The sequence below is a fragment of the Podarcis muralis genome, chromosome 13 (assembly GCF_964188315.1).
Source record: "Podarcis muralis chromosome 13, rPodMur119.hap1.1, whole genome shotgun sequence".
In the NCBI taxonomy this organism is placed as follows: Eukaryota; Metazoa; Chordata; class Lepidosauria; order Squamata; family Lacertidae; genus Podarcis; species Podarcis muralis.
In genome coordinates, this window is record NC_135667.1 from 57,169,041 (window position 1) to 57,193,914 (window position 24,874).

At 45.3% G+C, this 24,874-nt stretch overlaps 1 protein-coding gene across 5 annotated transcripts in view; it reads left to right on the forward strand.

The window, feature by feature from the left end:
• Nucleotides 1-22,241, forward strand: part of TNS3 (tensin 3) — a 92,965-nt gene extending 70,724 nt beyond the window's left edge. For all 5 annotated transcript variants that reach the window (XM_077917678.1, XM_077917679.1, XM_077917681.1 and 2 more), the window contains 11 exons: nucleotides 7,852-8,011; nucleotides 10,567-11,198; nucleotides 11,634-11,720; nucleotides 13,241-13,372; nucleotides 15,360-15,455; nucleotides 16,302-16,379; nucleotides 18,390-18,467; nucleotides 18,924-19,092; nucleotides 19,748-19,816; nucleotides 19,947-19,973; nucleotides 20,561-22,241. In XM_077917678.1, the coding sequence (XP_077773804.1) occupies nucleotides 7,852-8,011; nucleotides 10,567-11,198; nucleotides 11,634-11,720; nucleotides 13,241-13,372; nucleotides 15,360-15,455; nucleotides 16,302-16,379; nucleotides 18,390-18,467; nucleotides 18,924-19,092; nucleotides 19,748-19,816; nucleotides 19,947-19,973; nucleotides 20,561-20,705 (1,673 nt within the window). In that variant the 3' untranslated portion in view covers nucleotides 20,706-22,241. The remainder of the gene's footprint in view (nucleotides 1-7,851; nucleotides 8,012-10,566; nucleotides 11,199-11,633; nucleotides 11,721-13,240; nucleotides 13,373-15,359; nucleotides 15,456-16,301; nucleotides 16,380-18,389; nucleotides 18,468-18,923; nucleotides 19,093-19,747; nucleotides 19,817-19,946; nucleotides 19,974-20,560) is intronic.
• The last annotated feature ends 2,633 nt before the right edge of the window (nucleotides 22,242-24,874 follow it).

Consider the following 24,874-nt stretch of genomic DNA (forward strand, 5'->3'; position numbering starts at 1 on the left):
TCATTGCTCCAACAGCAGCATGCCTGGTATTGGTGCAATTCTCCTTGTTGAGTAGCAGGATCTCCTTTAAGAAGTTGGCAGGTGTGGTCACTGTTTTTTTGGCAGGAACCAATGTTCTTAATTCACTTTGAGCGGGAGATTTGTTGGCTTTCAGCTGCTAGCCTAGGACAGTGAGGTCCTACACAATACAGTCATACCTCATGTTACGTTTGCTTCATGTTACGTTTTTTCAGGTTGCGTCCCGCAGCGACCCAGAAGTACTGGAAAGGGTTACTTCCGGGTTTCACCACTCGCGCAGAAGCACTAAATCACGCTTTGCACATGCACGGAAGCGCCAAATCACGCTGCGCACCTGCTCAGATACGGCGCTTCAGGTCGCGGGCTTTTCATGATGCGAATGGGCCTCCGGAACGGATCCCGTTCGCAACCAGAGGTACCACTGTATCTTGAGATTGAAGAGTCACTGTTCTTTCCGCCTGCAGTGCATTTTACAGTTCTCTTTGGGCGGTTTTTTAAAGTTGTATTCCACTGCATCTGTAATGCACTATAATTGCTCCTGGCCATATTCTGTGGGAAAGGAGGGATCTATTCTCTACCTGTGTTTACTATAATTCTGGTCGTGAACATCCCTGGGCAGGGGGAATATCTTTGTATTGTCCTTTCTGTAATGTCCCAAGAGGTGGGCTCAGTGCCACCCTCAGTCATGTTGGGGGGCTCAGGACTCAGGCTGGCGTCTCCTTTCTCCCTCCCTCATAGTAAACATAGAAGGGGAAGGTCCTCTTCCTAGGGAGCCCATAAGGGAATGAGTTGGCACCACCCGCGAGGTTTATAAAAGAGGACCTTACAGAGCTCTCTCCGGTTGCCATTCTGTGAGGTCTCCTTTCTCCCTCTGTTTCAGGGATGGTTCGTCTCCTGTTGTCATGGTGCCAGCTGAGAAACATGCTCAGGGGCCAGAGGGTGCTGGTCCTGTTCTCGCCTCTCCACAGTGATCCTCTGTAAGGAAGAAGGAGCACGGTCTGGATCTCACCATTCAGCCTAAACCTCTTGGGGTGGAGGGTGAACTTTCTGAGGAAGAAATGATGGTGGTTGGCTTCTCTCTTGTGCAACATTCTTGGTTTTCTTTTTCTTCAGGATGGGATAAATAAGCAGCTTACCGCCAACACCTTCAAAGACAAGTGACCTCTTGTCTGCATTGTCTTTCCATCCTACGTTCAAATGTTTCTTCAAGAGAGTTGTGTTGTCTTACTCCCCGGTCATATAGATTCCTTTTCTACAACCTAAATTGGTTTGTCACAGCTCTCCCCATTTTGAGTCCTTAGCTACCTATGATCATAAGTTTATAACCGAAAGCTTATACCCAGAACAAACTGAGTTGGTCTTTAAGGTGCTACTGGACAATTTAAAAAAAAAAATGTTTTTGACTGCGTCAGACCAACAGGGCTACCTAGCTGACTCTAGAACCTTAAAACTGTTTTCCTAGCAGCCATCTTCCTGCACTCATGACATGCCTGTCAGAGTGATGGGTGACCCGGGAGAGCTGCTATTTCTCCCTCGCATAGCACATGTTGGGGCAGAGGCTTCGCTGGGAAGGCAACGTGTGCCCAGAAACAGAAACTCTGAATTGGCATCTACTGTACTATATATGTATATGTGGGAGGCAGTGGAAGACAGGAGTGCCTGGTGTGCTCTGGTCCAGGGGGTCACGAAGAGTCGGACATGACTAAACAACAAGAAGTATATGTAACATTAGCCGGTGGGACTCCTTGAAGATGTTTCCCTGCAAGATGCCTGGTAGGGCAGCGCATTCTCAGGAATTGCCCAGTGGTCAGCTCAGGGTGGCCCGTGGGGTGAGGGCCCATATGCCTCTTCATGTGGGGATGCAAAGGGAAACATCTTGAGGATGCCCTGCCATCCTGGTTCCCGAGGGCGCAGCATGCCATGTGGGAAGCTGCCTTTCCTGGAGCCCCGGGGTCTCAAGAGCTGGGAGGCCGAGGAGGCTCCTCCTTCCCCGGGCGGGCGGGCGGGCGGGCGGCGGGAGGAGGTGGAGCCTGGGCGGGTCTCTGGGCGCCGCTGGGCGGCCGCGTCTGGCCGGGAGGCTTCCCCGGGGAAGAGGCGGCGGCGCGGGGCTCGGCCATGGCGGCGGCGCTAGGTAGGCGGCGGCGGGGGCTCCGAGGGGGCGGGGGGCGCGCGGGCAGCTGGCGAGCCCGAGGCCCGGGGCGGGGGGGCGGCTCCTCCTTGCCGAGCCGCTTGCCCGGAGTCGGCCCCGTGGTTTGGCACGGGCTTCCCCAGAGCGGACAGGGACCCCGGGGCCCCGATCCCCCCCCCCCCAGAGGAGAAGGGTTTTCCGTCGGGATGGGAGCGGGCCTTGGTTGGCCGCGGAGGGGGACTGCGCTCCCGGCCCGGCGCGCCATCCTGCACGGGCTCTTTCCCCGCAGCTGAGGGGTTAGGATGGCCGCCGCCTGAGTGCGCGTTTGGTTTGCGCGAGGCGCAAGAGCTGTTTCTTGCAACTTCCGAAGGGGCCGAGTTGGCCCGGGGGGAATGGGCAGGCCCTCCCTGGGCTGGAGGAGTTCTCGAGGAAGAGATTGCGCGCAAAATATTGGGCAAGGCGTAGACTGGAAGTAGTAAGTCTTCCCGGGATCAGCCTAAGAATGCGGCGGGTGCCAGGCCCCTCGGAGAATGGGCAAGCAAACCGGCTGCTGGAAAACATGGTGAACAAGGTCATCTCGGAGGAGCCCTCCTGCCTCCCAACAGGGCATCTTCCAGCCTCATCCTAAGAAAAGGAAGTTAACATATTGATGAAATTTAAACCTGCTTTCTCTCTAGGAGGGTGCCTGTTTGGCTCCAGAATCTTCATTTCTTCTTGACAAACATAATATTTTGTTTTGCATTGAGGCACCTGCTCATCTGGATGCGGGTGTTGCTGTGGGTTAAACCACAGAGCCTAGAGCTTGTTGATCAGAAGGTCGGCGGTTCAAATCCCTGCGACAGGGTGAGCTCCTGTTGCTCTGTCTCTGCTCCTGCCAACCTAGCAGTTCGAAAGCACACCAAAAAGTGCAGGTAGATCAATAGGTACCCCTCCGGCGGGAAGGTAAACGGCGTTTCCGTGCGCTGCTCTGGTTCGCCAGAAGTCATGTGCTGGCCACATGACCCGGAAGCTGTACGCTGGCTCCCTCGGCCAATAAAGCGAGATGAGCGCAGCAACCCCAGAGTTGGCCACGACTGGACCTAATGGTCAGGGGTCCCTTTACCTTTACCTGCTCATCTCAGGGGGCACCATCACCCGGTGGGAGAGTTGCTAAATTCTCACAGATTAAAAGTGCATAACTGCTGAGATGGTGCTCAGTGTCACTTCTGAAGAATACCATGTGTGCTAACAAGCAAATATCTACTTTGCCCAGTGCCCAGATGACTCTTGCTTCTCTCCTCAGAGGCTTACCTAGAGGGCACAAAATTTGCACCTCTTTTGGAGGAATGAGTGGGCCCTCACAGCAGCCCTGCGGAGCCCCTTCCCCAGCCAGCCTCTGTGCTGGCACTGCTGGCTTCTTTCCAGCCAGCGTACTTACGTCTGAGTAAAGTGTGCACTGGGGAGCAACCTCCAAGTTAGTGCCTTTCTGCTGGTGCCTCCTCAGAAGTAAGGAAAAGCCAAGCAAGGTATTGTCAGAAGTTCTTGCCTCTGGCTTGCCAGACTTAGGCTGCAGTCCTGTGTACCCACTTTCCCAGGACTAAGCCCCATTGAACTCAGTGGGATTTACTTTTGAATAGGACGGTGTTGTTAAACACCCACTTTAAGAGTTGCTTGTGAAGACTGAATTATGTCTCTTTTTTGTGTCTGGACGTGGTGGGAGGCACAGCTACATCTCCTTGCCAAGGGCGCAGAGGAGCCTAGGTGCACCTCTGTCTCCTCTACGAGTTCTTTTTATGTTTCTGATGGGAGTTTTAGTCCGACCACATTCACTACTCCTTCTTACAGTGGTTCAACCCAGACAGGTTTATTACCAGTGTGAACTGGGCCAAAGTTGCACAGGAGTGATGATAAGAGGTTGATGATAAGAGGGTTCCTGTTTGCAAACGTTCTTTGGAACCCGAACTTCTGACGGGGCTTCCGCGGCTACCGGAATTGGCTGCAGGACCTTCCTGCAGCCAATCGGAAGCTGCGTCTTGGTTTCCGAACTTTTTGGAAGTCAAATGGACTTCCAGAACGGATTCCGTTTGGCTTCCAATGTATGACTGTACTTGTAATTGCTTCCAGATATTTCAGAATAAGCCAGGATGCACAAAGAGACTTGTATCTGTCTGGTGGCGTATGATTAAAAATACATCCTCACTTTGTTTCTGTCCCTAGTCAAACGAAAGGCATCTTTGCCTCATTTGAAAATAAAAGTAGAGCACTCCTCGTTTTGCTCATAAGCTGGCACTAGTGTGAATGTCACCACTGACATCCCAGTGTGGCCAGGAGGGGGAATTCAGTGGGTGTCTCTCCCCACCTCCGGTTTAGTTTGATCCCTAATTAGCATAGCTGTTTTGGCAGAATTATCCCTCACCCCATTTATCTCCTTTGTGTCCTAACCAGCAGTATGCAAGTTGCTATCATCTAAGAATTTCTGCCATTCCACCACATAACCCAAATCAGCTAAACTTTTGGGAGCCTCCCAAAATTGCTGATGGAGCTATTGCAGCTTCATTGTGAACATCTGAAGGGCTTTCAAGGCTCAATTTAAGAACGTATCCACAAATTGAATTGCAGCATATTAGTAATTCCAAATCACAAAATCATTATTTTTTAAATAAATAATATAACAGCTGGTATTTAAAGCCCCAGAAAGAAGTAACATTTCTAATGCTCCCCCCCCCCCCATGCAGGGAATTGGGGGGAAAGTGTTGTTTTTCATCTGCTGGGTCCTAAGTGTAGGGTTAAAAAATGTGGGAATGCGGGTGAATTTATTTTTAAAAAATAAATAAATACGTGGTTATTGTGTGCAGTGTTCATATACCATTTTAGAGACAGTCTGGGGGGAAAGAGTGGAGTAGAATGACCAGTTTGGTTCCTGAGACTTGTTGCACAGACTGTAATTCAGTCATCCCTAAGCTGGGACCTCCTGATGTTTCAGACCACAGCTTTCATCTGCCCCAGGGAGTGTGGCCCATGGTCAGGGAGCCGCGGTTCAAGACATCTGCAAGTAGATGGTCAAGGGCTCCGTTATTCCCTACACAGACACACCAAGAGGCTGTTTCTTTGTAGGAGTCATGGCACACGTAGAGAGGTTTCTTTCTGCCATGAAAGGAAATTTGATCTGTGGGCCATGCTGGAGATACAACTTCCAGACTACACCCAGTGGATGTTCTGAATGCTGATGACTCTCCAGAAGTGGATCTGGCCCCGTGATGCCTGGACAGGAGACTACTGGAGAGCCATATATACAAACCACTCTGAGCAACTCAGAACAACCTGTGCAACTACAAAAACAAGGACCAGTGCTTACTTAGAATGATTTCAGAATGTGTTTAGGTGCCAAATTTTGGGACACAAAATCTCTGCAGGACAAGAAAATTTTTCTGCTCTAGAGACAGTAGTACCAGCAGTGGTAACGCTGTACCAACACAACCCACCAAGCACTTTCTATCTTTGCATTATTTGAAGATCAAAACAAATGTACAGTGGTACCTTGGTTTTTGAACATGTCTGTTGATGAACATTTTGGTTTTCAAACGCCGTAAACCCAGAAGTAAATGCTTCGGTTTTCAAACACACCTCGAAAGTTGAACATGCCACACAGCTTCCGTATTGAGTTTTCAGTTTTTGAATGTTGCAGAACTTGAACTTTCTTCCGGAACAGATTACTTTCAAAAACTGAGGTACCACTGTATTGTTGTATTCAGTCTTTGTTTACACATGCCACTTTGGAGTAGTAAGGTTTGTTCTGGTGCCTCTTAATGTGTGAACTCTAGGGAGGGCTGTGGTTGGTTACCACCTGTATGTGACACTGGGCTATGTTTTGTGAGCCACAGGCTATACATGATGCATGACAGTGATGCACATTTGTATACTCAGTGGTATTTAAAGTATGTGATCAGAGACCTATCTGTGCAAATTAGAGACCAGGAAAGGGCTTGTAGTAAACCTACCAGGGGCCCCGGGATGGTGTAGTCTTGGCACCTCTTCTGTCTGCTACTAGCCAAGTAAAATTGTGGCAAAAATCAATATGTAGTCCCTCAACTATGTCTGAAGAATTTGTGGATGAGGATAGGAAGAGGAGGGACCATTTTAATCAGTCGCTATTCTCCAGCTTTGTTTTGATGGAGGCCAACAGATTGAGGTTGAACCCGACAAGACATAACCCCAACAAGACTGTTTGTGGGGGACTCTCTGGGGTAACTGCTCCTGAAAAACCAGGACACAGGCTTGGGGAAGTTTGGTACTCACAGCTGCTAATGGAGGCACAGGTCAATTCTGTGTCCAGGGCAGCTGCCCGGAGTGGCTGGGGCAACCCAGTAACAAATTATTATTATTATTATTATTATTATTATTATTATTATTATTATTATTATTACTACTGCTACTGCTACTACTAGAGTGGCTAAGAGTTCTGTGTTTAATGTGATCTCAGCCAGGTTAAAAATTTAAAGAGTGCTGAGAGAGAGCCTGGTGCACAGATGATGTTTCTTTGGGCATCTTGCCTTGCTTTCAAGTGGAAAAGTGGCATGGATTTAGCTTTTAACTGTATTTTAAAAAAAATAATAATGATGTATAGCTGGAAAGTCCAGGATCAGGTCTCTTTCAGGAATTAAAAAAGGAAGTGTCAGGCTAAAATTGGGGAGCATGGTGTCAGTAGCAACAGGTGATCAGTGATCTGGCCAGGCTGCTTGGAAGTCTTGAATGTGCGGGCAGTGAAATAATTGATCAGGCTTTCTCCCCATCTTCCTCCATTTCAAAGACAACTGAACATTTAAGCATTAAGTACAGATACTCTGTTCAGTTCTGGTTATTTCCCTATCCTCCTCCTTTGCACTTAAGCATTAGACCATACGCCATTTTCCTCTTGGTGTGTTTTGTTGTTGATTTGGTAGATTGCATACCTACATCCTATATTTCTTTATTAGCAATTGTGACAACTTAATCCTTTAGAAAAACAAACAAGTTTCCTCTTGTTTCATTTTTCTGTAGCCTCTTCTGTTAAAATTCAGTAAAAATAAGGAGGAAGTAAAAGTTGTTCTATGATGGCTGTTCAGTTGAGTGATGAAATTTGTGTGTGTGAATCTACCTTGGGAAGAATTCAGTAAAGAACTCAACACCTTTAGTTTCTAGGCCCAAGTGGGATACAATACATTCATTTCTCTTCATTCACATCTTCATTTGTTCTTTTGCTTAGGCAAAAGGTAACAAATGCACTGCAATTATTATTTATTTTATTTTATTTCCAGCTGAAGTGACCATATATTGTTTGCTTCGTATCCTGGATAGCAGGATTGTGCAGCAGAATGATACTGACCTTGTGAAGAAGTGAATCCATGCAAGGGAAGAGGGATGATGGCACCTTCTGCCTCTGAGCAACTTGTGTCCAAGATGATATCTGCTCAGGAGCTGCCATGCATTCCCTTCTCTTCATGAACCTTCCTAGGTTTCATGTAGGGGACCTAAACACATACGTTTGAGTGCCTGCGCAACAGCTCCTGCACAAATAACACCTTGTTGAGGTGGAGGTGGGGGTGAGCCTGCAGGTGTGACCCCAATTTCCTCCTCTTCCCCCCTTTTGGCTGCAGCACAGTCCATTTCTACTAATATCCATAACTAGACTGGTGACCATTGCAGGTTTATGGACCATAACATACATTTCCTTCTTTTCACTTCTTCAGAACCCCAGAGTTACGTGGAAGGCCTCAGTCATTCCACTGTGAAGCCTGAAAGCCCCGCAGGCCCAAATCCTGCTTCGTTGCTGACGGATCCTTCCTGCCGGCAGCCTTTTGCGGCTGTGTGCTCAGTCCCATGTCATCGCCCTGCCCAGCAAGGAGACAGGTAAGACAACTTCTGCGTCTCTTAATTTTCAGCCACCTCATTTGGATGTAGAGGAATCTGATTCCAGGAAGAATTCCTTAAACAGTTTATAGACCCAACCCTGAATTGTGTCACCTTGAGGCGTAACCCTGAGGCAACCTTTCTGAGTGCTTAATGGTCATTTTTGATACTTGGTTTGAAAGTCAGGAAGAACAGATTATTCTGTTTCTGGTCCATGTCAATTTCACATTTATTAATAAATCTGTCGCATTCTACTGCCACATTAATCTGACTTTAAAAAATATATCTGCATGGCAGTTTGTATTTAAATACATATTTGTATACATTTTATTATAAAGTATTTAAATACCTATTTCATTGAATTGAGAACTGTATCACAGAAGTCAAAGAAGTGTTCAATCTGAAGGAGAAGTACATTCAAATCGTCACATTAGTCTGGAGAGTGTAGATCAGATCCCTTCTCACCAGATTTTGCCATGCATTCCCTGGGCCAGTGTTTGGATGCAGTGTTGAGGTGGATGAGGAAAAACAAGCTGAGCTTGAATCCTGGCAATATGGAAACACTCTAGTTGTCTATTTCCTTTAATTTGCTCCCATAATCTTTTCTGCCACAATTAACTTGCTGGTAAATGTTTAAGCTGGTAGCTTCAGTGCCTCTAAATGTTAAATGGGAAGCTGCCATCATTATTTATATAGCTGCATAATATACCCCACACTTTTTGCAGTAACTTGAGCACAAAGCAAGGCCTTATTCTGCAGCGCTTGCAGCCTAAACATCTCGCTTCAGGGGGACCAGCAAGTGGACAGGAAGGAAGACATGGGAGAGGCAGATAGAAGGAGGAATAGATGAGGCAGTTTAGAGAACTTCCTGTCTTCCTGAAGTAGTTCCATCCTGTCTGGATCCTGTTTGTTGCAGCCCTACAGACCCAAAAAGTTTTCCTGCGGCTGCACCTTTCAACTGAATAGGGAGCTCTCCTGAGAACTGTGCTGTGAATTGTTCCCAAAGTTAGTTTACATTGAGAAAGCTCAGTCTCCAGGATGTGCAGTGCTGGGGTCAGGGAGCATCTTCTGCAGCTGGTCCAATGGGAGGCGCACAAACAAGGACCCTGAGAGGGCCCTTTCTAGGCTCTTTGGACTTGTGGTGCAGGCCCAGAGTACCCGTGGTTGCAGGACAGGAGTATTCACAGCTGAGTAAGATTTCTTTTGCCTGTCCATAGATTGGCCTTGCCGTGCCAGAAGGTGTTATGGACTTCATAGATTAAAATAACCCTTAAAAAGGTCAATTGGTCACATTTGACAGGAAAGTGCAGAAGTTAAAGGAGAAGAATGTGGCACCTTCAAAGGTGTTGTGTGTTTCCAGAGGCCAGCTGCTAGGAGCTGTGGTGCCCTTAGCCAGATGTGGAGCATCTTTGAGGCTAACCTCACCTGTCTGAAATTGTGGGGCCTAGGTTTGGGTGGGGTCAGGAGGGCTCACATGAAGGGCCGGGTGTGTCTTTCCTATGGCACTGATTTAGCCTGGTTGCCTTCACTGTTCATTCCCCCTTTCAGTCAAATGTGGCCCTAATTCAATCCATGTTCTGCGTCCCGCCTCTTATTTTCTGCCCTTCAGTTCTCAATGTATAAAACCCATTATTTTATTTTTATTTTTTTATTATTATTTTTCCTTGTTACTTTTTTACTTGCTTCTTTTTAATTTTGTAACTCATTTTTGTCTGTAAAATCTTAATAAATATCATTTTTTTAAAAATAATAATAAAAAAATAAAACCATTAGTCTTCAGCAACCTTCTTTGAAGATGCAGCCAGTGGTTGGTTGGAGGGAGCCCCTTTGAAGTCTCCGCAGAGGGGGAAAGGCACCTAAAATGGGAGCAAGGAAAGCACAGGGGGAAGCATTCTGAATGCAGACTACTTCATTGGGGGGGAGGTCCTTTTAAGAATGAAGCATTCTTTTCTTGCCAAAGGTGTTTGGAAAACCCCTTCCATTTGGGAGGTGTTGCACTTTGCACAGTGCTTTTGAAGCGCCCAACAACCAGCCTATTCCGTCAAGCGCTGCCCTGACCTGTCCCAAAACATGATGAATGTGACTGAACCAAAAAGGTCTCTCAAGCCAAATAAGGCGGTCCCCCAACCCTGCCAAAAAAACTTGTTTTGTGTAGGTGGCAGAGTTGGTAGGGAAAGCTGAGTCAAGTTGCCTCTTTAAGTGACCACAAAATGGATGATTATGTGGCCACTGCAGACTGTGCTGGTGTTCTTGAAATGAAAATTCCCTAGAATGTGCCCAAGGTTGCAGTCTTTTCAAGCAACTTAACATCTCTCACATTATGTTTTTAAGTCTTTGAATGTATTAGTGAACACGGCAAATAGAAGTTACGTTTGTCAGGGATTGAACTGAATACAGAACACTTTCAGTAGCAAACTTGAGTGTGCTGCCACATAATGTGAGGTATAGCCATTGTACCACAAACTAAAACGCAGCACTTCATATTCAAATGTTTTAAAGTGCATTTTTGAAATGGTTTGATTGTTGTTTCACATTGTTTTCACTTTTTCAAACAGTCCAACTGAACAAGTTTGGCAGCAAAACAGTTCTCAAACCTCCTCAACATCCCAGTTTTCTGGAATAAACGACAACAAGTTTACGGGAAATTATCTCACATCTCCAGAGTTTTCTGTTCCTGTTCAAGATTGCTCACACTTGTCTCACTTCCAGATCAAGGGACTTCAAGCTGGGTCATTTAACAGCCAGGAAAGTTTGTCACTGGGGCAGCAGCAGGAAGCTGGGGCAAACACCAGCACCCGAACACTCCTCACTTACGGAGGGGTCAGTGCCAACAGCTGCCAGCCACTGGCGGAAATACAACCTGCTTTTGCATCAAATGCCAATAACGTGTCTCCCCAAACTCAGAAATCTCCAGGGGACAGTGACATTTTGCCACACCGTTTTCTTGCAACAACTTTTGGACACAACAGCCAAAGCGGTGCAAATCAACAAAATCATGGAATAAACATTCACCCTCAGCCCCCTCTTCCAGAGAAGAAGAGGACGTCGGAGGGAGAACGTTCTTTCAGCTCTGTCTCACCGTCTTCGAGTGGCTTCTCCAGCCCACACAGTGGAAGCACCATCAGCATTCCATTTCCAAATGTTCTCCCAGATTTCTCTAAAGTTTTAAACACTTCACCGTTGCCAGGTATGCTCTGTGCTCATCAGAATGAATTCCAGAAGAATAACTGTGTTAATCTGAAAATGAGCCTTGGGCCGGGTCAGGGTTTTCCAAACATGGGTCTCCAGCTCTGGGTAGTGTTGGCACCCACAGGATTCGCAAATGAGGTGGTGTCGTGAATTGCGCTACTCCAGTCTAGGTTTGGAACGCTCCCCTCATGTGAAAAAGAAATTTGTCTGCAGATAGAAAGCCAGAGGACCAGAGGGAGAGGGTCTGGCTCAGCACTTTGCCTCCCATGCTCTGAAGTGGCGCAGCACATTCTGCCACTTGGGCATTTTCGTTCTGCTGCATGTTTAGACTACAGCCAGCTCCTCAGATGCTGCTTTATGTTAGGACAGCCATAGTGTGCTGCTGCTGCCGCCTTTCACTTCTCTTGGGCTTACTTCTCTTTTTACCCCATAGAAAATCCAGCTGACAAGCAGGTGACTGTGAAGTTTGTCCAAGACACCTCCAAGTTCTGGTACAAACCGGAGATTTCAAGAGAGCAAGGTTTGTCAAGTCATGCCAAGTTAAACACCTTCCACAAGGAGGTAGCTTAATAGCTCTTTGTATTTACTTACAAATACTTTTGATTCATTCTAACTTGGAGCTGCAGGGTGAGTTGCACAGGGTTCCTTTTCAGTTTTCACTCCCAAAGAGAAAAAACGCCCAGCTTCTAGTGGAGACTATCAGTAGGCCGGAAGAGGTATATTTTAAGAATGCAGGGAGCATGTGATTGCTCTTCAGGAGCACTCTCTCTCTTCCTCCGCCCCCTTCGTCTTAGATCGCATATGATTATTCACAGTACCACCTATATCTTTCGTCATATAGAAAAGTCAAAAAGCAAGTGTTAGGGGAAAGTTATCTGTTTAAAACACGCGTGGAGTTGGTGTCCTCTAACACTTCTACAGATCCTCGATGAACTTTGTCCAATTTACACTGCCTGCTGGCAAACAATAAATCTGTTTTAATATAGGTTTTCTGAAACTGCCAGTTGCTGCAGGTGTAGCAAGATCACAGAGTAGAAAAGATTATCAGAGAACACACCTGCTTGTTTGGATTCAGAAACCCAAAAGCTGAACATGAAGTACTGTACAATTAACAGACAAAAGGTGGTTTCTCCTTTGGGGGCGGATGCAGATGGTTCTGGGAAAATTGACTCTGGGCAGCGAAGTATTGCTAGTTCCTAGAGATCAAATATTGTTACAGGGAAGCTTGTAAAGGTTGAAAAGGTTTGGCTTTTGGACCAAACAGTTTTCTATTGCTTCTCTCATTATTCTGCTGCTTTAGCCAGGTACAGACAGAAGGTTTTACTATCCCAACCATGGTTAAGATATTGTAAAAGCACCAAGTAGGTTTTTTTCTTCTTCTTCCTCACCCTTTGAGGGCTAACCATGCTTGGTTTCAAATCAGAGTTTGCAATGGTGCTTGCAAGTAGCTTGGCAAATTGTGGTTCCAGCTAACCCCAGTTTATCATCAATATCCCTACAGACCTAATACTTCTGCCTGACAAGTGAGTAGGTTCTTCTGGAACTCAGAAGTGACTGAGAAGTGTGTGTGCTCATTTCTGGTACTTTTGACCACTTCACCTGGCAGTCTGTGGGTGGTCAATTAAATTTCCCATAATATCTTTTATGCAGCATCACTCTGGGGTATTGTGGGAAAATTAAATACCTACGCGCCATTTCCAGGTTAGCCAATGGCTGGGCATCCACCAATGTGAGGGGGTCCTCCTTTTCACAAGGAGCTCTGCTTATGTGGCTCCCGGGAGACTAGACTGACTTCAGAGAATAAGGAACTGAGACCATCCATGGTGTGACACGCTAAGGGGTGTGACTAAGGCTTCCATAGATAGACCCAGTTAAACAAAAATGAGGTCCTCCTTTTTAAACTTGGTTTGCCTTGTTTTAGGAGAGGAGTTTTATAGCACTTTCCTGTCGGATTACCAGCTACGTTTGTTTGTTTGTTACTTGCCTAAAAGCAACTCGCTCCCTCACTCTTTTCTCTTTCTTTTTTCTTCCCTCATGCAGCCATTGCTGTCCTGAAGGACAAGGAGCCTGGATCCTTCATTGTCCGGGACAGCCACTCTTTCAGGGGAGCCTATGGCCTTGCCATGAAAGTGGCTATACCTCCTCCTTCAGTGTTGCAGCTGAACAAGAAAGGTGTGATATGTTTTCTCTCTCCAGTTTGGGGAAAGGGATCTATACCTCCAAAGTTGAAAAAAATCCTTTGCCCTTTGCATTCTAACGTAAGAGGTACATTTTTCAGATTGCCCCATCGCTGTTCTCCCGTTAGTGTTTGGCATTTGTTTTTAGCAGATGCTGGGAATTGGCAAGTTCTCCATTATTTAGTGCAACTTCGAAAATAAGTCTGCGCAACTAAAAAGAAAAATGAAACAAGCCTCCCAACTGCACCACCGCCACAGATACACACACACACGACCAGTTATTTGTGGCTTAAAATACTAAAACTTGCCAGCTTGCATTGGGCTTCTTTGCCTGATTGCCTGGAGCTCAGAAGCTGTTTACAAGCCTGGCTGAAGTATTGCCTCACTCTCTGAGCCTCCATAATTGTTAGGGACCCTGGAAAGAGTCAGATTCCATTGTATAGGAATTCTATCTTTATCTGGAGGCAGTAATGCAATTCCTTGGAGGAAATAGGGAGGAAAGAACCCAGAGCAGGGTTTGAAGCAGTAGCTCCGAAAGCCCTTGGCAAAGGTAACAGAGCAATAAGGAGCCCTCTCAAATCCTTGTGCTTTGCCACATAGCATGCCAGTCTTGCTGAGGGAGAAGGAAAATGGCATGCAGCGTTGGGCTGCAATCCTATACAATTTACCTGGGAGTAAACCATATGGAACTCAGTGAGGCTTACTTTGGAGCAGACATGAATTGGATTGTGCTGCAAATCAGTATGCCTTCCTAGAAGAGACATGGTTGGTTTTTAAAATACTTTATACTCAACAAACTATTCTTCATTGAGCTAAAATCCATCAAAGTAATATTTTGTGAATGAGCAGTGGAAATGAAACTGCAAGTGTTCCGTTTTATGGCAAGTGATAGTTTTTTCTGTTCCTTACACCATGTAATATTTCAGCAGTAGAATGCAAACTGCCACGCACAATTTGAGGATTGTGTTTTCTTGCTATGTACCAATTAAATTGTGTGTTCTGTGTCTTTCCTTCACAAGTTTCATCAGTGGAGATTCTGGGGTGTTCCAGTGCTACTTGCTTACTCTTAGGAAGTCTAGTAGTTGGATCAAATTAGATCAGTTTCCTCTTGTTTGTATTAGCTGCTTAGCTATTTGAGAGCTGTACTGCCCCCACCCCTCCATATCCAAGCAGAGGTGGCCAAAGGTATTTTAGTGCCCCAGTTGGATACATTTGAGAGGCGTTTCCAGCTTTTCTTGCAGTGTTGCAAATAATACAGTTGTGTGCCTTTTGGATTACATGGAAGTTTTTCATTGCACCCCGAAGTAAATAAAGTAATAAATAAATAAAATAAAACTATTGGTGTATTCCAAGCAGCCACCCAAGATGGATTTAAGGGAGCGTGACCCATTCGGTCACACTGGGTACCAAGCCACAGGGGGCACCATAACTATTATGTAAGGGGGGGGCAAATTTTGGTGTCACACGGGGCACTGCTGAAATTTGAGACCTCAAGGACCGCCACTGCAGCCACTAGTCATCAGCGGCTTCTCTGGATGTTGTCTGCTTCTCCATCAAGCGTTGCTCTCCGTTGCTGATATGATCTACGCTTCCCCTTCACTGCAAATGCAGATGAACCAACAGCACGATCCGTCTGCTATGGTCCTCATGTGTACAGTCCTTTTCTTGTGTACTGTGACTAGGCAGTCAGCTCCAAGGCATGTACAGTGGTACCTTGGTTCTCGAACTGCTTAGTTGTTGAACAAATCGGCTCCCAAATGTCGCAAACCCGGAAGTAAGTGTTCCGGTTTGCGAATGTTTTTCAGAAGCCGAACAATTGCAGCCAGTTGGAAGCCGCACCTTGGTTTTTGAACAGTTTCGGGAGACTCCCAGAACGGATTACATTTGAGAACCAAGGTACCATTGTACTTGTAGGTGATGCCATTCCTTCACATTCCTTCATTTGGTCTAATGGCATTGTTTTCTGTTGTTTTATGCCGCAGTTGGAGATCTGTCTAATGAACTTGTCAGGCATTTCCTGATTGAGTGCACCCATAAGGGAGTGAGGTTGAAAGGATGCCTCAATGAGCCATATTTTGGTAAGGATATTTTATCTTATCTATAGTTCATAAGTGGTGGGCTTTAGGAAGGTGATGAATGAAACTTGGGCAATTTTTAAATTCCTGCTTTTGAATACCATTTAAGGCCTTGCCTCCCCTTTTTCAGTGTTGTTGCTTTTTAAAAAAAAGTTTGATTACACTTCTCCTTTTCTCCTCCATCCCACACTGATGCCTTGGCAGAAGGAAGCACCACTGGAAAGTAGGCAGCTCCTCCCAGGAATGGAGCTCTCAGTCTCTCTGTGCACCTCACTCTGCCCTCTGCATGAGTGTTGCAGCTGCTCCACTTGGTCCTCCTTCACTTTCCCTAGTAATGTAGAGATTCCCAGAGAAGAAATGCAAACCAGAATTCAACTTAGGGGGCCAGATATGTGATGCCACTTTAAACCAAAGACTCGTACAAAGTCTTTTCAGATCAGGGCTGCTGAGTCCTGGCATATATACAGAAACTACAAGTTGAGACACTAGCATTTCATGGCCTCCTTCCACCGCTGCTTCTACATGTGATAGTCAATATTTTTCATACTCGGTATTCCATGTTGGAAATTCAAGTAGATGAGAACTCTGTATGCATGGAAGTGTTTAAAGAGTAATCTAGCAAGTGAATCCTGGGTTAGTTTGCTGAATTGAGAGGCCCGCGAGAAGATCAGATAGAGGTAAGTTTCAAGAGATAAGTTATCGAGTGCAATCCAGTTCTGTGCTGCCACAGAGAGAAACCTGTTGAGAAAGGATAGCTGCTGGCTTAAGATGCAGGACGTAAGAACAAAATAAGAAACTTGTTACACAAGCCGGAAGTTAACTTGATGCCTTCCTTTGTTTTAACCACAGGGAGTTTGACAGCCTTGGTGTATCAGCATTCAATTACTCCTCTGGCCCTGCCCTGCAAGCTGCTCATCCCAGACCAAGGTATTCCCATTAAAAAAGGAACAGGCTGTGCCTAATCCAGGTCTCGTGTAAACGTCTGAACCAATATGCATGTCCAGCACACTCACGTATTCAACACACAGCTCAGAGAGGACTAGGAACTATTATGGACACACCGGAGGAATAGAGAAAGGCTGGTTTATTTATGGAGGCTCCTTCAGAGAGCAAGTGGGCAGCAAATCATACAGCAAACACGCTTTTAATTATGAGAACAGAAGAGCGAGTGTAGCCTTTCACTACAGTAAGCGAAAGAAAAACGGAGAGGAGCGGTGGGTGAGCCTGATCTAGTTGTGAACAGAGAACTTTGGCCTCCATAGGTGTTAAACTCTCCCCTTAGAGTGCTTTGCACTGGCAAGGCTACAAGTGTCTTCCACACATTCCTTGGTCTGTGGTCCAGCGAAGCATGAATGCAAGGTGCCCAACCATTGAATATCTGGGGTTTAAATGCCGCTTTTAGACCAGCTAAACGGGGGGGGGGGGGGGCCTTCCTGAGTAAGTACTGTCATGCTTTAAGTCCTTTGCTTATTTCGCTCAAGTTCCTGTCAGTTTACTAATCTGTTCTGTAAGATAAGTTTGAAGTTGAAGTGACGTGGCCATAGTCTGAAATGTATATTCATTGAATAATAAATTTATTCTTGTATATTCAGTTTACTTCTCAGCAGAATCTCAAATTGTGGGAATCTAATTGGGACATAGAAATAGAAGAGGCAAATTGGAATAGGAATACTTTGTAAGTCAATTTCTTCCAAGAGAATGGGGCTTGTTAAAAATCTCTTCGGGCTGCTATCATACCAATAGGAAGCGATCTTACCTAAAACCTAATAGCTCTCTTCTCTGCCACCCGTCTTGGGACACACAGACATAAGAGGTGCTTGGACTGTTCAAAGATAGAAACATTTTGGAAACATATTTTTCAGGAAATGTTTTTAATCACATGCCCAAATGTCCCTGTAATTCTTTCTTTGGCTCTTTTTAATTTATATAAAGGAGAAACAGAGCAATTAAGAAGTAAGGAACTCAGAATGTGCTTGCTAACTGCAGCACATACAATCATAGCCAGACATCAGAAATCTTCAAGCCTTTTCGCTATCAGTGGTATAATACAGTAGTACCTCAGGTTACATACGCTTCAGGTTACATACGCTTCAGGTTACAGACTCTGCTAACCCAGAAATAGTACCTCAGGTTAAGAACTTTGCTTCAGGATGAGAACAGAAATCATGCTCCGGCAGCAGTGGGAGGCCCCATTAGCTAAAGTGGTGCTCCAGGTTAAGAACAGTTTCAGGTTAAGAACGGACCTCCAGAACGAATTAAGTACTTAACCCGAGGTACCACTGTATAGTTAAGCAAACTGTGCTACTAGGAAAACTGTCTCACAAGTTAAAGGTGACAATCGAGCAAAAGAAACGTGGCAGTTCTAATGCCACTTGGTATGATTTTATTGTTTATAAAATAATGAAGCACATGGAAGCGATGTTCTTCTCGGTCTGGCTTGTATAGACTTGAGACACTGCTGCATTTTGATCCATCACCAGCTGATTTGTAATTCAAAAACCTGAGTTTCTTTCATCATGTGATCTTATAAAGCATACAGTATTTAAAAATGAATAGTTTCAGTTCCTTTATCATATATTGACAGTTAAATAAACACTATTTTAACCGTCCAAAGCAAATATATAAAAAGCAAGCTTGAATTTTCAACCTTGTACTACAAGAGGCTGCAAAGTGGCTGTTTGCTTTATTTACAGTCAAGCACTTTTAAATATCATGCACTCACTGAAATGACTGGGACTTAGAAGTGCTTGACTGAGTGTGAATTGTTCCCAGAGTTTTCTCCTCCCTTCTCATATGTAGCTGAAGGGGTGAATGTACTTTGGACCTGGGTGCTTTTCTTTATAATAGCTCCAATAAGGTGTCATGTAACACCAAGAATCTGACTAACTTCTCAATCCAATTTATACGGAAGATGCAAGTTTCCATTTCTGTCTGCAGACCCCCTGGAGGAGATACCTGAAAGCTCTCCGCAGACGGCTGCAAACTCTGCCGCAGAGCTTCTGAAGCAAGGGGCAGGTCAGTGAATAGCTCTTGGCGCATCAATATGAGAAGGCTTTGCATGCCACATAAGCACCCAAGTGAGTTGTGATTAAAGGCTGCAGACTGTTCTAAGCTCTTTTAAAGAGAAACCTAGAAATATAAACAGTTATTTTTTTCATCTTTTTGGTGTAGCCTGTGAATGTTATAGTAAACTTCTCTGTGTTCCTAAGAGAGGGGGGGTGGGGCAAAAATAAATAAAAAGTTTAATTAGTGCACAGTGGGCCTGAATTTTCAGGCTAATAGCTGCTGCATGGCATTCTGTGAGCTTGTATACATACGAGCCTGAATGTCTACCTAAACGTTGTGTGAAGGAAGTTCCTGTGTCTTCTTTGCAATATGTCTGCCATCAGAACCAAAGTAAGATTTTCCTGTACAGATCCTGCTCACTTTTATAGTTCTTTCCTTGTATTTCTTCCTTTATTGCATGAACAGCATGCAATGTTTGGTACCTGAATTCTGTTGAAATGGAGTCCCTCACTGGTTATCAGGCAGTGCAGAAGGCCCTGAGTTTAACCCTGGCTGAAGAACCGCCTCCTGTCTCTACTGTGGTCCATTTCAAAGTCTCTGCACAGGGCATCACACTGACAGACAACCAGAGAAAGTGAGTGCTGGCACAGCTATGTGCCTGGTTTGGGGGTTGTTGGAGGTTTCAAAAGAATTTCTTTTTTAATACGTATGAGCCTATTGGAATGCTTCATGATAATTTTAGTTAGTTTCAATGTTTACCTGCTGTTTTTCTGCCAGGCTTCCAAAGTACACATTGTGTTCAATGCCTAGTTAGGTTCTTTTTTTTAACATGGAACAGCAGCCATGATAAAGGGCCTAACCAAGACCTATTCAGTAGTGAGGGTTTTTCTTAAGCTTTTATGCTGTGATTTCAGTTGAAATCGCATCCCCCAGCAGCTGCCGCTGCATTGCAATGGCATTACCATTGATGCAAGCAGCAGCCTTCCTCACAGGTGAAATAGCAGCCTTAACGGCATGAGAAGAAAGGGTTAACATCCTCCTGCACCACAATCCTTATTCTGATTGGCACCTTCACAACTGTCAGTTAAAGGTTTATAAAAGAATCATGCAATGCCCGTTGCAGAATGTATTTTGTTCCTACAACAAACATTGTCTTGCAATTGCCTATCCCCTCAGGAAACCACCCCCTGGTAGACTGTGCCTGAGATGTAAGCACATAAATTTATGTAGACATAAATTTATCACAATATTTTTAAAGCCTATTTTGTCATATTTTCTCTTTCCCTCAGGCTCTTCTTCAGGAGGCACTATCCGGTCAACACTGTTATTTTCTGTGCTTTGGATCCACAGGACAGAAAGTAAGGACGGCAAATGCTTTTCCTAATTCAACATTCATAATACTGTGTGAGACTACAAAAAACACTAATAGAAATATTAATCTTTTCTCTCCCCCACCCGCCTCTCCCTGCCTCTGCTGTATGCAACAAGATGGATGAAAGAGAGCCTTTCAGCAAAGTAAGTAACAGCATGCATCTTACTATCCGACCACCTTTGCAAACAGCTTATAGCACGTCCAGGACTCTGCATTTCCTTCAGATATCCTCTAAATCGGGACTATTGAGCAAGGCTTGGGGACTCTTATCAGGTGGCAATTTGGAGTCTCAAATGTGACCCATGGCATCTTCCACACTTCCTACAATTTTTGGAACAATCTTTATGTCCTGGAAATGATGCCCTTAGTGGGACAAGAGCAGAGACATACAAATGGCGTCTGCTGCTCTTCTCAACAGCCCCCTTTCCTCCGCATTCCGATTCAGCGAGCATTGCAGGAATTGGGAATCATGGCATATGCAACTTGCTAGTATTTGTAGCCAAGGAAGAAAGTTGTAGGAGGAGTGATGGTCTAGTCTTGTTGGATTGGGTGAAGCAGAGTCTGCTGACCTAACATCTCCTGTAGTCGCAGAAGGCAGCTGGGAGTGGGGGGCAAGTTTACAAACTACTTTCTCTTAGTTCTGGCCTGCAAAGTAATTCCATTATTCGCTCTGTGGCGCGTGATGCTTCGTTCTTTTCATGCGCATTTCCTTTGCTTTTGCTTTCTACAGGGTGTTTGGGTTTGTTGCAAGGAAACAAGGTGACGCTGCAGACAACGTGTGCCACTTGTTTGCAGAGAATGATCCAGAGCAGCCTGCCAGTGCCATTGTAAACTTCGTCTCAAAGGTCATGATAGGTTCCCAGAAGAAGAACTAAGAGCTTCCAACTGAGTGCTGCAGACGAACTCACAGGAAGGATGTTGAGGCAAAGTGTTATGAGATTATGGCCACTCAGCCTGCATCTAGCGGTTTCCCAGGACGACATCCCACATACAAGGACTGCCATCAGTAACATCACCTGACCATTTGACAGGTTTTGACATACAAGTTAAGCAAAGAAGGGACCTAGAAGTCAGCAAGATTCCTAAAGCCCATATCTGAACAAATTTTGGAAGAAACGACTTAAAGCAAGGGAGCCAATAGTATTTTCCATGTGCGGCTTTCTGATTTTTCGCCACATTGGGCTAGAATCATAGAATTGTAGAGTTGGAAGGGTCTCGAGAGTCATCTAGTCCAGCCCCCTGCCATGCAGGTAGAAGGGGAGGTGGGAGCCACATTGCTTTTAGCTGGAATTCTTGCTAGGAAACACACAATCAAGGGCAGAACTACACTTAAAGAAATCACAAAGGGAACAGCCTCTGGGTGCATTTGTAGGGAAGAAGTGGTAGCTACAGTCTGGGTTATAATTGCAGGTTCTCCTTTGCAAGTGCCCACCTCTGCATTAGTGTTATCTCAGCAAATTCAGCTTTGGAAATGCATTTGCTGATACAGCCTATATTTCCACCTGTAAATGATTGTTGTAGCTTCATTTGATGAGAGCCATGGCCATTCTCTTCCCTTGTTTTCACATAACAATCAAACTTTAAATGGAAAAATGTTGTGTTCAGAGGAAATTGGTGCAGATTTATTTGGGATGGTGCAGAGGGAGAGAGGGGGGTTTTTGGACTGCAAAAAGAAGCTTGGGTGCCTTTAATTTATTTGAAGGTAAATGGGAGGGGGGATTGGTTAAAAGAGAAAAATGCAATGCATGTTATGTTATTTTCATGTTGCTTCTTATACGAAGAATTTAAGTAGGGAATGTAACTCTTTTCATGGTTGCAGGATAAAAAGGAGGGGGAAAGCACACAAGAGAACATTTCTGTATAATTTATAATATATTGCTGTAGTCAGACTATTTATGGCAGGCGTGGAGAACCTGTGTGCCTCCACATGTTGCAGGATGGCAACTCTCATCAGTCCAAGCCAGGAAGGCCGATGGTCAGGCCGATGGGAGTCATAGTCCAATGATATCTGGAGGTGCCACAGGTTTCTCAACCCTTGTGGCGCAAAGCAGGCCTCTCTCTGTTGTACAGTATCCTAATTCTGAGCATACCGTTCATTATGATAGGACTTGGGCAGGAGATCCATTCAAGCCCTGAACTGAATGGGGGTTCTACTGCAGCACCACTTGGAGCAAAGCTTTTTTTAATGTATCCTGTATTCCTTCAGTAGCGGAGACTTCGCTTGAGCCTTGCTGTAGGAAGTAGTTTTGTATTCTGACTTTAAAAGCAGCCTTCACGTTTACAGTAAATATTTTCATATTATTTTCTATTACTTAAAATGATGGTTATGAAATCCAATTTGTATGGATGGTTTTTAAGCTGATTTTTATTTTTAAAATCTGGAATAAATAAAACATAAAGAGGAAAAAATATTTTTGTTGCACTTACCCATATTTTGAAGATGGTCTGATTCTGTTTTGACAGTATGGCACATCCTGTGCATGTATTGCTTATGAAGACAACACATGTGACAACTGCCTCTTTAAGATCCATCTTGCGACTTCCTTCACACACAGACCCAGCAAGATGGAGAGAAACTTTCCATTGATTTGAGCCCATTTCACAGGAATCCATGTGTGAATATGCAACCACATATGCCTTTGAATCAGGGTATCTGAGAGAATAAAGCCTCATAGCAGCATTCTCACGGTCACGAAAGGAGCTAGGTTTAGCCCCCCAACCAGATATGTCAATCTCCCTTCTTTTTTGTTCTATGAGGTTTTTTGGCTCCTGTTTGTTTGCAGCGTTTTGAGAGGGTTGTGATCTCCCGTTCTTGTTGGTTAATTTCTGAGGTGGTTTGCTTTTAAGGGAAGCTTTTTCTTTTATACAGGTTTCTCTGACAACCATTTTCATTGCGTCCCAGAGGAGGGGGGTCAGGCATGGCCAAACTTGGCCCTCCAGATGTTTTGGGACTACAACTCCCATCATCCCTAGTTAACAGGACCAGTGGTCAGGGGTGGTGGGAACTTTAGTCCCAAAACATCCGGAGGGCCAAGTTTAGCCGTGCCTGAGGGGGTTGTTAGGTTCTCTACACCATCGTCCTTCAAGTAGTTTTGGAGGGTCTTCGAGAGAAACTCTCTTGCCATTTGGTTTGTGTTCAGTATGGGACTAAAGGACCATGATGAGGTGGTTTGCATTTTCTCTCCTAGCTTGAGAGAAGGCATGGTCCGTGATCTTAATGTTATCAACATTTGTCGTTCCAACCAAGGGGATCAGGCCTGGTGAGAGCAGAATGCTAGCCAATCTGGACATTATGGTGTGGTGCCCGGACTTGAGAATGTGTGGCTGGTGTTGCCTGGGTTCTCTTCACCCCATATATCGTACAGGCCTCCGTTTTTTAGCCTTTCTAGTAGCCTATGAGAGTCTGTTTTGGGGTTTCCCTTGAAGGAAAGTTGCCCATGTGGTTGTGGGGCAGATGTCTCTCACGGAGGTGCCTCTCACATTTAGCTTGAGGTTGCCTCCCAAGATTGCTTGCCCTTTGGAGATGAATTTATTTAGTGTTTTCTGGACAAAGTCTGTTTTGAAATTGGGAGCCAATCAAGCCTCAGCGCCTAGGGCTTGCCGATCGAAAGGTCGGCGGTTCGAATCCCCGCGGCGGGGTGCGCTCCCGTTGCTCGGTCCCAGCGCCTGCCAACCTAGCAGTTCGAAAGCACTCCCGGGTGCAAGTAGATAAATAGGGACCGCTTACTAGTGGGAAGGTAAACGGCGTTTCCGTGTGCGGCTCTGGCTCGCCAGATGCAGCTTGTCACGCTGGCCACGTGACCCGGAAGTGTCTCCAGACAGCGCTGGCCCCCGGCCTCTTGAGTGAGATGGGCGCACAACCCTAGAGTCTGTCAAGACTGGCCCGTACGGGCAGGGGTACCTTTACCTTTTTATAGAGCCAATCGTCAATTTAGTTTTGCCACCTAGTGTTCTCTTGGAAAAGATGAATCTGCCTTTTAGTGTTGTTGTGGCTTTTAAGTCTCTGCTGAGCACTATGGCTCCTCCACATGCTTTTCCTGAGCCAGGGGACACTCATTGTTGGCTAAAGAAGGATTCATTTAGAAGTTTTCTACCTTTAGGTGGGCTCTGTATCTCTTGTAGGAAGAAAGTGTGGGTTTCATGGTGCTCATGTAAGAGGTGATGCGGGGTTTTTTTTTTGACAGGGTTCCCTGCCCTCCTCACATTGTGTGATTGCTTTTAAGGTAGCTATTTTTGTTTGTCTGCTTTGGATGGTGTTTCCTTGTCAACCCACCTGCGATGTTCTGTGTCTCTTGCTTCTAGAGAGTTGGGCCTAGTAGGTAGCGCTGACAGGGTATGATGGTGGGGGACAGAGGGGGTTAGAGTTAGGTTGTGGGTTACATAGAGTAGCATATAGTTACATAAAGACTTACTGAAGGTAACTTGGACTGTGTGGCTTCCAGCCAGGTGGTCTCAGGTAATGTGGAGGGCCTCCCTTAAGAACAGGTCACCTCCATTGTCACTTGTGATAGGGGAGGATCAGTGAGACAGTGCCATGCTCCTTTGCAGCACTTGGATTGCGGTGTAACAGTTGAAGGTTTTTAAGCAACATTGTCAGCAGTAGTAATAACACTGCTCGATTGTTAGAGCAAAGGGGTAGAGCTGTAAATATGTTCACCATTCTTGCTAATAGTGCTAAAATCCCACTCTACCACAAAGTCCAAACTTGTGACTTCCATTTACCAGGAAGCGGGTAGGGAGAAATTTGGATGTTGCATTAGCTTCCTAAATCATCTTTGTCAACCTGATGCTCTCTAAATGCTCTAAATTCCAGAGACTGCAGCAGTTGGAAGCTGTAGTAAAATAGCAGCCGGCTGGTTCATTTCCATTGACAAATTTGGAGCATGTGTTTCTGGATTCCTCCTTGCCAGGTGGTTTAGCATATTTTGCAAAGTAACCCATTTCCTTCAACTGGTACTGAAGTCCATCATGCTCTTACAGGCCGCTTAAGGGAGAGTTTCATTAAATCCGTAGAGTCAACAGGGCACTGTCCAGTGTTGGACAT